This window comes from Amphiura filiformis, chromosome 6 (genome assembly GCF_039555335.1).
Source record: "Amphiura filiformis chromosome 6, Afil_fr2py, whole genome shotgun sequence".
In the NCBI taxonomy this organism is placed as follows: Eukaryota; Metazoa; Echinodermata; class Ophiuroidea; order Amphilepidida; family Amphiuridae; genus Amphiura; species Amphiura filiformis.
Window position 1 is genome coordinate 36,648,491 of NC_092633.1, and position 13,618 is coordinate 36,662,108.

The 13,618-nt window shown below is 34.5% G+C and overlaps 1 protein-coding gene across 1 annotated transcript in view; it reads left to right on the plus strand.

The window, feature by feature from the left end:
• The window catches only part of LOC140155365 (organic cation transporter protein-like), a 46,981-nt gene that overhangs the window by 7,167 nt on the left and 26,196 nt on the right, over positions 1 to 13,618 (plus strand). Inside the window, exon 2 of the mRNA XM_072178181.1 lies at positions 2,869 to 3,063. Coding sequence (XP_072034282.1) covers positions 2,869 to 3,063 — 195 coding nt within the window. The remainder of the gene's footprint in view (positions 1 to 2,868; positions 3,064 to 13,618) is intronic.

Consider the following 13,618-nt stretch of genomic DNA (forward strand, 5'->3'; position numbering starts at 1 on the left):
GTTTGGCCAAAAATTTTGTTTTATTAATTTTTAAAACTAGATAAAAATATCTAGGGACCGTTTTTTTATTTTTTTTTATTTTGACCAACTTTGAGAAATTTGCACCAAAAATTTTCAAAAAATGCAAAAAAAAAAAAAAATCATAAAAAAGCCTGATTTTCGCCCAAATTTTAAATATTTTTGGTGAAGTTGGTAAAAATTCAAAAAAAATGAAAAAATGGTCCCTAGATATTTTTATCTAGTTTTTAAAATTAATAAAAAAATTTTTTGGCCAAACAATTTTTTTTTTGTTACGTTGCACGAAAAAATTTTAGGCCAAAAAACCTGTTTTTTGGGATTTTCTCCAAAATGAGCATTTTGGCCCAAATTGACCTCACAGATGAATTCATCAAGTCATTTCCATTCTAAAATGTATACTTTTATATTCTTTAGACTAATACTTTAGCAGTTATGAGGCCCGAAAGTTTTCATAATTCCAGGGTTCAGACCACCCTTAAAATTACCCCTCTCCCCGGATAGATAATTATTGCACAGGTACTATATAGCTATATGATAGATCGCTCAAATACTTTTTATATTTTGCCTAATCGTCATAATCATTTATACGTCAAATGTTGATGCGTCTAATGCACTCCCCCTTCGGGGCTTGAGGATTAGACGCGTGCATTATTTTGTACAATTTTCAATTTTTAAATTAGTGGTGCTCGGCGTTTCGGACGTGTTCATTTTTCTTGTGGGTTGATGCATTTATTTGCTTGAATTTTCTAACATTTTTAGTGTCAGTTTTTGTTAGAAAAATAGCGAAAATCATATATTTTTTCTCGTGTATGAAATAGGTTAATAAATGCATATCACTTGTTGCTCAAGAAATTGTACAAAATAATGCAGCATTTGTACTGAGATGTTGATGCAGCTAATGCACTCCCCTCTTCGGGGCTCGTGCATTAGACGCATCAACATCTCAGTACCCGTACATTATTTTGTACAATTTCACTCCCAACAAGTGATACGCATTTTATTGACATATAAATAATTAATATGACAAAAAGGGTTTAAAATTGATCCAAAATTAAGAAAAATGATAATGTATTGATTGTATTTTGCACTGTAAAGGCTACATGTACATAATTTGTCTAAAATACGAGTCGCACATCTCCGGCGTGTATGCGCTTTGAGTAAATGAAAAAAATCTGCTGCTGAATAAATAATCGTGAGACGAGCTAAAATAATTATAATAACCATTATAACTAGAGTACCTTAATCGTCAAATATCATATTGACTACTAAGCCTCCGCTAACAAGGCACAATTCCAAATAAATGATAAAGTCACAATATTTCTCGTTATTATTTTAAAAGAAACCTTATTCTGAAATGATGAGAAGAGACAATGTGGGACTCATTGTACCCAACGTGGTCAGAATTGAAAGAGTAGACTTAGGGACCGTTCACAAACACTTGTTGGGGGGGGCTAATGCAAAAAAAATTTCATCATGAAACATTTTCGGGGCCCCTCTTTCAGATCTCAAATATTTCAGGCCCCTCCCCTTATTGACATGAACATTTTGGGTCAACTCCATAGAAAACCATATAAACTAATTTTTCCCATGAAAATTTGTTGTCATTTTTTCAGGGGCCCCTTTTTGAATCAGGCCCCCCTAACAAGTGTTTGTGACCGGTCCCTTATGCGTTAATTGAAAGACAATTATTTGGCAAGGTCAAATTACTCAAATTTATATTTATTAGTGCCGACTGATATTTAAATGTAGTTCAAATTGTGATCTGCTGCTTTGCTCTAAAATGATTCAGTTAACTACAGTGTGCTGTAGAATGTTTATTTATTTATTTAATAATGCTTTAATAAATAAACCACCAAGTCTATTTTGAATGTATTTATTTATTTATTTGATTTTTGTTTATTTATTTATTTATTTATCGGCTTATTTAGCATTTCATTTATTGATATATTTACTTGAATAATTGATTATTTGATTAATTGATCGATTCATTGATCGATTTATACTTTTTCTATGGACTTATAAATAAATGAATAAATAAATAAATATATAAATAAATAAATAAATAAATAAATAAATAAATAAATAAATAAATAAATAAATAAATAAATAAATAAATAAATATGTGCTAGTTTGCCCGAGCTCAGTTTCTTTAGTTAAATAAATAAATAAATAAATAAATAAATAAATAAATAAATAAATAAATAAATTAAAAAATTAAAAAAATAAACAAATAAATGACTATATATTGTGCCAGTTTGCCTGAGTTCCATATATCAGGACCGTGGTTGTTATGGTTAGTAAATGCACGGCAAGCTAATTAATTAATTCAAATGAATTGTTCATGATCATTTCCGAACCATTTTTGCAAGTGATTTAACCCTAAACTACGAAGGGGAGGGGACCCCTGAGATATTTCATCCGTCATAAAATAACGCACGCGTTTACGCCCAAACGACCTGAGCTAATCGTAGATCCATCCTTTGCGCTCATTTTAGTGATAAAATAGCATCGTTTGCACGGTATTTTTTTGTGGGACATGAGAGCACATCAGAAACATCAATTTGCATTCTGAATTCGAGGAATGTCCGTGTGATATCAAATAATTTTGATTTATTATTATAATTTTTCAAGATATAATGCAAATTTTATGTTTTTTTTGGGTTTATTTTTATTCTTGTAAAACATTTTATACTATATTTTGTACGCACAAAAACCAATTTTTCTGAATTTTCTCAATAGGTCAGAGGGCAAAGTGTCCCAAAACTGCAAAAACTGTCCCACAATGCATTGCAAACTTCCAATGCCGATTTGGCTTATTTTTTATGATGATATCCGTTGTATTTTTTTCAGGCTTCGCCCGGTTTTCATTTGAATGAGAGTATTCCACTACGAGATTCAGATGATGACGGTATCCTTGACTCATATGCAGGATGTTCCATGTATGCCATAGAGAATGGGTCCCTTGTAGATGGCAACACTACTACAGAGTGTACGAATGGTTACGAGTTCACACCGGAGTTTGGAGAAAACACCATTGTGATGGAGGTGAGATTACTTTAAAGCCATAAGGAGGCTATCATTTTCTTCGGAAGGGTGGGGGTCCCAAATATACGGGGGGGGGGGGGGTCATAAATATGTCATAATGGAAAGAAAAATAGGGGGTCATAAAATTTTTGATGACCAAAATGTAGAGAGTCACAAGATGACCACAGATAGTTTATTTTATTCATAAAATTTTATACATATTTTTTGTTGTCGAAATAGGGGGGTCGCAATTTTATTGACGCCGACCTTTTGTAAATTTGGGACCCCCCTTCCGAACTAGGGGCGGACGGACCTTTCAAGTAGGGTCGGTCGGTCGGGCCTTTTTTATGCAAATGACCCCAAAATTGTTTAATTTAATTTAAACCTGATTTTTTGGCATATTTATAATGTATACACATTTCCCAATTTGTACCTAAATGGAATCGGCAAAATTCGTTGTGTTTGTCAGATGAACAGAGCAATTTTGACATAATGTCGTATTCAGACATTAAAGGTTCCTCTAGATTTTTACGTTAATTTGATGGAAATCGTATACCGTATTATGGTTTTAACATGTTAGGCCCATTTGATGAAATAATAAAGTCTATGTCTATACATTCCCCCCAAACTCATTTGGGAAAAAATACATTTTCAATACGAAAGCTCAAACTTTTCATATGATGGAAAAATTCCAGCAGAAAAATTATTCAAATTCAGAGCTCATTTGGGACATTTCCGTGATTTTTATTTTATTGCCATTCCAAGCTTTTTCAAGCAACATTGGCAACTGAAATTCCAGTCATTTTCAGAAAAAACTTTTTAGTTATTTGCTGGAATATCCCACTGTGAGCACAATATATAGAGACCCTGGATGGACACGTCCCTCGACTAAGTCTCATTATGGTCCGATTTCTCGAAGCTTGGCTAGTGGTCATCAGTCTTCCTAAGCCAGTAGGCTAGTCCTAACCAATGTGGATCCATTTTATTGATTCATATATCTCCAAGTGATGTTGGATGTGAAATTTTGCACTGCACTGGTATATTAGGCCTATAGGTAAATGGGTTTAAGCCTGGTGGCTTAGGAAGCCTGGTCACTTGCCATGCTTCGAGAAACCGGGTCTTAGAACTATAATGTTGTTCTAAGCTGGTCGATTCAAACGCCCAAGGATTTATCAAGCAAATAGAACAGTCTGTTAGTTTATCGGTAGTTCACTTGCTATTAGCTTAGAACATTATCGCCCCAAGCTATTATGACAATCATCTTCAGAAGACAGAAGCCCCTGCCAAAAACACTGTCAAAAGTCCTCAATTTGATAGCAGAATTAAATGAACATGATAATGATACACTTAATTGTATGTTCCGATATGCCCAAGTTGACATTTCATGCCCTTCCAACCCAATTAGTAATAAAATTAAATCGATTACCCAGCGAACACAAAACGTTTTACAGAAAACGTTTGAATATCAGGCTATATAAAAGGTATAAAACGTTTTAATAACATTCAAAAACATTTTTAAAAACTTGATGCAAAAATTCCAAACAGATTGTTATTAATTTGAATGTTGACAAAATATTTTGCAAAAATGTTTCCCCAAAATATTTTAAAATAACGTTTTACAAAAATTCGCGATTTTTATATAACCATTTAAATGTTATTAAAACGTTTGAATAAACGTCACACCCTAGAACTAAGAAGGAGTGGGGTTGTCCCCTATGACTATTCATCCGTCATAAAAACGCACGCGTTTACACCCAAACCACCTGAGCTAATCGTAGATCCATCATTTGCGTTTATAGTGATAACATTTTTACCGGGGGTAGGACCGGCCATCAAAGATGACCATAGAGGAGGGGTTGGTGAAGTCCACCATAGGTTTCGACAGTAAAATCAATGATTTGTCAAAATGATATTGCAAAATATTTGGAAACATTTTTTGAATGTTATTAAATACCAAGTAATAACCCGATATTTTAACGTTTTCTGTGTTTGCTAGGAAGTAACTGTTTATAATACGTATATATCAGTTCTATACAATACATTTGAGGTAAAATGTTGCTTTATAGATATTTCAAATAGTATTCTATTCAGGCCAAAGATCATGTGTTATCATCGGTATTTAAGCTGGCTACATGCGGAGCACTGCTTGAATTGGTAATCTACGTGTGTAATTGAACTGGAAACAGGAGGTAAAATATCCATTTGCAAATATAGGAAACACATGAAATATGTGAAAGCAGGAAACTGATTAAATCGAGATAACCCACTGAAAATTTGATTTCTTGAAGTATAATGTTCTCAGTTTGAGGCAATTATATTGATAAAAACTACTTGTTGATTTTTGTTTTTGATTGTTGACAAACTTGTCAAATATTTTTGACTTGTTCTTGGTTCTTTGAAAAAACGTTTGAAGTCAAGATCACTTAGAATTGTGTCAACAACCCCCATACATGTATCCTCGGAAGTTTTCGACAGCCTAACTCCGGGTAAGGTGGTATGTCAAAACATATTTCGCTAAAATAAGCGTAAGGGATGGATTTACGATTAGCCGGAGTCATTTGAGCGCGTAGTGGAGCGTTTAGTGCACCTGGAAAAATCTGTTAACGAGTGTGCTGGTACGTACACTACTATCAATATAATAGAGAGGTTGCGATTTCCAAATGTACGTATCAGTGGCGCACCGTGGCCGCCCCAACCCGGGGGGCTGAAGAAAATTAAATTTTGCCGCCCCTTCCTTAACACCCCGAACAGGTTGACCCAATATTTTTCTCGGTCGTTTGAAAAGTGAAGAGCAAAAAAAAAAAAAAAAAAAAGGGTTTCAGGCGCTAGCGCTCTAATCTTTATGCTTTATCAAATTTTTTATTTTTATTTACTAACTCTTTTTGCCGCCCCTTCGTTTTTGCCGCCCCTGTTTTTGCCGCCCCTTCTTCTTCCGCCGCCCCTTCAATTTGGCCGCCCCTGCTTTTACCTTGGGGGGGCTGGCGCCCCAAAGCCCCCCCAAATACGCGCATGCGTATCGCACGCACGTAGATATATTCAAAATCGCGTCACACGAGAGTGATTTTGAATAGATGTACGGGCGAATGATACGTACGATTGGAAATCGCAACCTCTCTATTGTGAAAGACATAGACGTTGGGCTTCACCACTTACGATTTTCACCGGACATTACCTTCCCGGAGTACACTAATATGATATTTAGTCAGCACGATATACTCGTGTGATGCTCTCTTTTCATGCTCATTCACTTGTGTAGGAACAATTTTGCATACATAAAATAGGGAACGTTTTGAGCATAATACCGTATAGCCTATATGAAAAGAGCAAGCTCCGAACATGCGAAGGAGCGTGAAAACTGTCTATTTACAAATAAGGCGCTCTCTTTAGAGCCAATACTATTGAGCAAATTAGTTGCTATCTGGTTTCTTATGCTTTCGACAAAAATAATTATGACAGGAAATAGTATTCTAATCTAAATAACCGAGTTAGATGTCAATATTACTTAGAATTACGTAGAAAGATCAATAACCGGACCTCCGTACGTGAATCCTCGAAGTTTTCGACTATTTAAAACAATGCTAAATTAAGCACAGGGGATTGACTCACGAGTCATTTGAGCGTTTAGGGGTGATTTGTAATTTGTAATTTTCATGCAGTTTATTTGCATGTGGGGGAATTTTTGACATCATTATTCTCTGGAGTAGATATTCTTCTCTGTATAAATAACACAGCTATCCACTTACTGCTTGTGTTGGTTCACTCACATGTGTTGTTTAATTCTACGGACAGTAGTTTGATAGCTATCACACTAATAATATACATATGTATTTTTCAGCTATTTTTAACTTAGATTTACTTTCCTTTATTCTGTCTTTTTGTGGTAATTCTTATTCTATAGATTGTATATTTGTGTGAAAATTGAGGGCGCTATTTATATATGTTTTTAATTAATTTAGCCTAATAATATGATATATTACTTTAATTTTATGATATAAAGTAGTTTAATATTTCCTTGCTATACGTTACACATCTTTATGATGTTTTAATGCCATTATACAAGTGTCTACCCCTTGTAAAGATGCAAAGATTTAAGATATAGCGCCATCAGTGTTCAACTTTGCTTAAAAATTAATACAGTTCTATGCCATCAAACAATCGTGGGCTCAGATCTCTGTCAAAATTGTCACACGTATGTCCATAGACCATGGTTAAGTCCTACTCTGTAGATTTTAATTGTGGTCTAATCAAATGACACAATAAATGACGAATTGATTATTTGCCAAAGTAATTCATAATTTAATTTGTATTTGCAAGTGGAATTTTTAATGTTAAAGGAGTATTTTGTCATCCTAGCATCCTCTATTTATGTCATTTTTCATTAGACATCCACGAAAAAACCTATTCCCAAAATTTCAGTTGATTCCGATTTTGCGTTCGCGAGTTATGCATGATTATGTGTATTACACTGCTCCATAGACAAAGCGTTGTAATTTCGTTCTGGTCCCGGGGTTCTGGTGCACCAGAACGAAATTCAAATTTCACGATATCTTTGCTAAACGAATTAATCTGCAAGAAATATTTTGTACATAAACATTATGCAGCCAGAGGTTTCCAGTGATATAAAAATCTCAACTTTTTTTTGAAAAAAGGCTGTGGATCACGAAATGCCCTTTTAACGAAAAAATAATAATTTATTGTGCTGAAAATAAATTAGAAATAATTTTTTCATCATTATAAACGTCAGTGTAACAGATTAATTTTTGAATGACTAACCAGCCATTTGAAATGACGAATTTTAAATTTGTCAAATTAGACCACATTTTTGACGAATTTGAATTCTTCAAAATTAATATTAAAATATTTACTGTGTATTGTTACAAAATTATATAGCCTATAACAACAACAAAACACAAGAAACCCCCACACACCCACACAAAAACCAAGACAAAAATAAAACAAAACAAAAAACAACCAAACCAAAACGACAACAACAATAACAACAAAATAACAAACAAACAACGTTCATATGAATAATTACCTTTTCTTTAAATTACAGCCAAATCATTTGCAAACGGTACAATGTTTGCAATTATCCTCGCGATAATATATTTCATGATTGTGCGTATGGCCACAACGTGCAAAGATTTCAAGTAGAAGTCCAAACTCTATGCATTTACGAACCGCGAAAGACGGATGATATGCTAGTTTATATTAATTCTGTTCTTTCAATTAATACAATCTTCTCTTTTAATTAAGGGTCATATTAGATAATTGACCATTTGCTTTGCTTCGGATACCCAGGATTTCATATACCCAATATTTCACCAGGAACCGCTAGCAATCCCGTCAATGTAATTGGAGGTCAATGTACTTTAACCCCATCTTGAAATATTCATAGGTTAATAAACGCGTATCACTTATTGGGAGTGAAATTGTACAAAATAATGCACGCGTACTGAGATGCTGATGCGTCTAATGCACGACGGCCCCGAAAAATTTCTCGTACAACAAGTAATACGCATTTATTAACCTATTTATATTTCATAAACGAGAAAAAAACCCGTGACATTTGCTGTTTTTATAACAAAATTATCACGAAAAATGGGGGAAAACAAAACCAAATATAAATGCATCAACCCGCCCAAAAATGAATCAATCCTATGCGACGCGAACTCGCGCGAAAGCACTGCGCGTAGTACACGGAGTACTTTTCTAACCGCTTTTCTGATTGGCTGCTTTGATATAGGAGTGTAGATAAGTCAATCAGATTGCCAAGATTATAATAGCTGTTAAAGAATAGATAGACCATAACAATAGTGATGAGCTGGGCTGTGGTGCTATTTACACGTGTGATCGACGAAAGACTTTAAATTGGCCAAAAGTTACACAAATGTAATAAAAGGAGCACATGGGAAGCAAAAGAGAGCGAGAGAGAACTAGAGGAACATTTCAACCCCCTATAACCCCACCTAAATAGTGTAAAATTGGATATTGGCCCGTAAACACAAAATTTTACCTTTACTTTAGGCAAAAAATAGTGTAAAAATCATGAAAATTGGCTTGGTAAACTTAAAAATTTCACCTTAATTTTGGGCAAAATCCGTAAAAAAATTTCGCGCTTCCTGCGCGTCCGTAACACAGGACCAAAATTATGCCCACTGGAATTTTATTTTGTTTTTGCCCCCTCAAAGAACTGACCCTGATACGCTCCTGAGCATGTAAAATACACACAGAGAAATTTAACACATAACGTTATGTAAGTATAGAATCTCATAATAAGTAAGTAAAATCTACCTCCGGACTATATAATATTTACTTATTATGTAAAATGTTATTTTTACTTTATCAACATTTTACATAATTTGGTATAAATACTACATAGTTCTGAGGTAAATTGTACTTATTTATCACGAGGTTCTATGCTTTAATACATAACATTGAATAATTATCTGTATGTACTTGGATCATCCCAGAGGATTTTTACAAAGACCAGACTTGAAAGGAGGTATAATATGAAAATGTGAACTGTAGAAAATATTGTATACGATCGTTGAGGTGAGCGCACGCATCAAGTTCAAGCTGTACTGTTTGCCATTTACAATTATTAATAAAAACTAATGAGATAAATTTACAGCAAATAACTAAACGTTATCTTACATCAATGTCAATTGCAATTTCTTTCCATAATCAAACGCGGCATCATTTTGAACAAACAGGAAGGCAATCATTTTAGTGTCAGCTTAAAATGCCACAGGCTGTATATTATCCAGTCCAAGTCCAGCGCGCTCTTGATCGCTTCTTCAAATCCGCTGATTTACACATGGCGCATAGAAATACTTGCTTTACCAGTCACATCCGCATAAAACTAGCTCTTTGAAAAGGGCACTGCATTTGGACGCCGACAATACAACACAAAAAAGGACATTAATGTTGACTTTCTGCTGGACGAATCACTTTGTCGAATAAGTATTAATTCTTTGTAAAAAAGAATTACTTTACTTTGTTTAATTTCCTCAAAAAATATGGCGCCAAATTGTATTTTTAACAGACGTTGTTAAGCAGACGACGGTGTGCAAAGGGCATTTTGTAGGGTACACCCTAAATGATATAGGACATCTACCTTTTTCGTCTCACTACGTTAAGAATACATACTGACAATTGACTGATAAATGCCTGAAAATATAGTGCTCAGTGTACTTTTCTCCTTCAAAATTGCACAGTTTTATTAATAGGTTTAAAGGAGATGAATATAATATACGGTACCGTATTAGTGTTGGACTTTGTGAATATATCTGAGGTTTGGAAGGTAATGAGCGCAATGTTATTAATCAATTAATTATAGGTTGGGAGTGAAGTTGCATTAACATATCAGTACAAGTGCATTATTTTGTACAATTTCTCGAGTAAGAAGTGATACGCATTTATTAACCTTTTTCATACACGAGAAAAATCTCGTGATTTTTGTTATAAAACAAAATGTTGGAAAATGCACGAAAATATAAATGAATCAACCCGCAAGAAAATTGAACTCGTCTGAAGGTCCGAAAGCACTGCGCGCCGTGCAGCTATGCACACCTCGTGATTTACTAACGTTTGCTCTGATTGGTTCTCACTATCTAGGAGTGTTTGAATTAATTTTAATTCATACACCCATCACAAAAGCCGTTAGATAAAGACTTGGAGTGGATAAATATTGTATAATTGCGCAGTTTGGCGTGCTATGCACTGTGTGTTCGCGTCTTGATTGATTTATTTTCCTTGAAGGTCTGTGCTTTGATATAGTGTTCAAATTGTCCGACATTTACATTATTTTGTTTGATAAAAAATTAGCGGAAATTGTAGAAATGCTTTGTCGGGTATGAAATAGGATAATAAATGCGGACCCCTTGTTGCTAGACTGATTGGACACGATAATACACATGCGCTGAATGTTGATGCCTCCAATACACGAGCCTAGCCCCGCAAGACGCAGCAACATCCCAGAGCGCGTGCATTATTGAGTCCAACTTCTCTCTTAAGGGTAGACGTGGTATTGTTGGTCGAAGCAGCCCCAAAAAAAATCGATTTTTATTGTCTAAATCAATAATTTATTGAAAAATAACACTTTGATGTTTTGCAAAAGTTCATTCTACAAATCATATAATTTGAAAACTTGCTTAATTTATTGTTGTTAATGAGTTATGTAGATTTTTAAAAAGTGTTGTTGTTTCAGCCCACTTTACAACATAACTCAAGAACCACATGACCTACAAAAGTATTTCTATGATATTTGAATTCTTCTACACGCTCACAAGGAAATGAGCAATGCAATTTTTGCCAAAGCTCGCTACCATTCGCAAGATGTTGTGAACTACCAAATCGCAACACTTTATAATAGTGTATTACCTTAACAAGCGAGTAAGCATTTATTAACCTATATTCATACACTCCTAGATAGTGAGAACCAATCAGAGCAATCGTTAATAAATTATTAGCCATGCATAAATAGTGTATAATTGCACTGGTGCGCTCTCAGCGTAGTACACGCAGTGTGCTTTTTGACGCGTTAATTTTTCTTGCGGGTGGATGCATTTATATTTGCTTGCATTTTCCAACATTTTACTGACAATTTTTTTATAAAAATAGAAACAAATCACGGGATTTTTAGTCGTGTATGAAATAGGTTAATAAATGCGTATCACTTGTTGCTCGAGAAAATTGTACAAAATAAAACACTTGTACTGAGATGTTGATGCGTCTAATGCACTCACCCTTCGGTGCTCGAACATTAGACGCATCAACATGTCAGTACGCGGGCATTATTTCATACAATTTCACTCCCAACAACTGATACGCATTTATCAACCTATAAATAATTAATTATTCTTTAATTAATGTTTTGATCTATTTGTTAAATTACTTACATTAGTTGCTAAGCAAACTTCTGCTTGAGTTTATATCTAATTGATCACATTTCTTAGCAATATAATACAGGCCATTTGATTCTAAGGAGAATACCAACATACATTTTGTATCGTGATCTAACTCCACTTAATACCCTAGAACTACTGGGCCATACGGACTACGAAGGGGGGGGGGTGTTTCAACCCGTCTAATATTCAATTATAAACGTAACATGCCGTTATATTAGGTACCAATGTATAGCTATGGGTCTCATCTATCCAGTGATACCAAAATAAGTACAAACATGCCCCACATAATGCCGCTATGGCGTCATAATGTGATGGCGCCCATGCACATTTTGGAAATTCTGGCTATGTACAAAAGTATAGGTAAAATTGATTTTTGGCTAAAAATTCTACAAAAATGCTGAATATAAAAGGAAATGACTAACTAACAAGTAAAAAGTCAGTAGCTCTTGTAATAATTTCACAGGAGGGAAATGAAAATCATTGATTTTACTGTAGAAACCAAAGGTGTGCCTCACCCCCCCCCCCTATGGTCATCTTTGACGGTCGGCCCTACCTCCGGGTAAGGTCCTGGGGTAAAAAATGTATCACTAAAATGAGCGCAAAGGATGGATCTACGATTAGCTTATGTCGTTTGGGCGTAAACGCGTGAGTTCTATGGTTTTAAAAAGAAAGTAAGAAACCCTTAAGGTGTGTTAACAAAATTCTATCAATAACAAAATATGTTTTGCTCTATTTTCCTTAATGTTTTGCTCAAGAACACTACCGGGGTACTTAGTAATTATCCAGGGCCTATATGACATGAGTAGCTATGAGTGTTTTATATAAGTTCATGACTTTAATAGGACCCTGAATGTTTTTGATTTCAATCAAGAATGCCTAACGGTTTCATATAAAAGGTAAATTTTCTCACCTGTTGTGAGAGCTTGCTTCTGGTCATTACAAAACACCTTTTAACCTGGACGTCTTAGTTGATACTGAAGCTGGCTTGATGGAGGTAAAAACATCTCTCATTGCACATTGCTGGAGCAAGTGAGAAAACAACAACAAATACCTAATTTCATTATAGATACTTCGAAAGAATATATTAGAATTGAAATCATTATTTAACATATTTGCCATTGGGCATAGACCCCTATTTGTTTCTTCTTTTTTTCGCTACATATGGAGCTATTTTAAGAGTTGTTTGATGCAGCAATGTATTTTGACAACATCGCATACGAAGGGCTTACAAAACGCTCATGGCTTCTTGACGTCTGTTCACAAGTCTGCTTCTACACTAATAGCTTCGAAATACTTTCACTAGATACTAGATAGAGACAATACTTCAAAATAAGATTTATAATTTCCAAACGGTTTTGCTATTTAAAGACTTTTATTGTATTTAAATGAGCTTAATAGAATAACGTATATCTTAGTATGATTACCCTTAATTTTTAGCGACTGTTTAATTTGAGATATACCGACGTGTTTAAGAAGAAATTGTTTCCATCCACATTCCGGTAGAGGTTTTTACAAATAGCAATCTGCAAATAAGAATAGACAGCTTGGTAAACGTAGTCAACGGAAACACTTAGATTAATGTCAGAAACGATTTGGTTGATCTTGGATGGCTTTTGGCTGTAGTATTGTGAGCCACACGTGCCTAGGACTTGCCGCCAGGTACT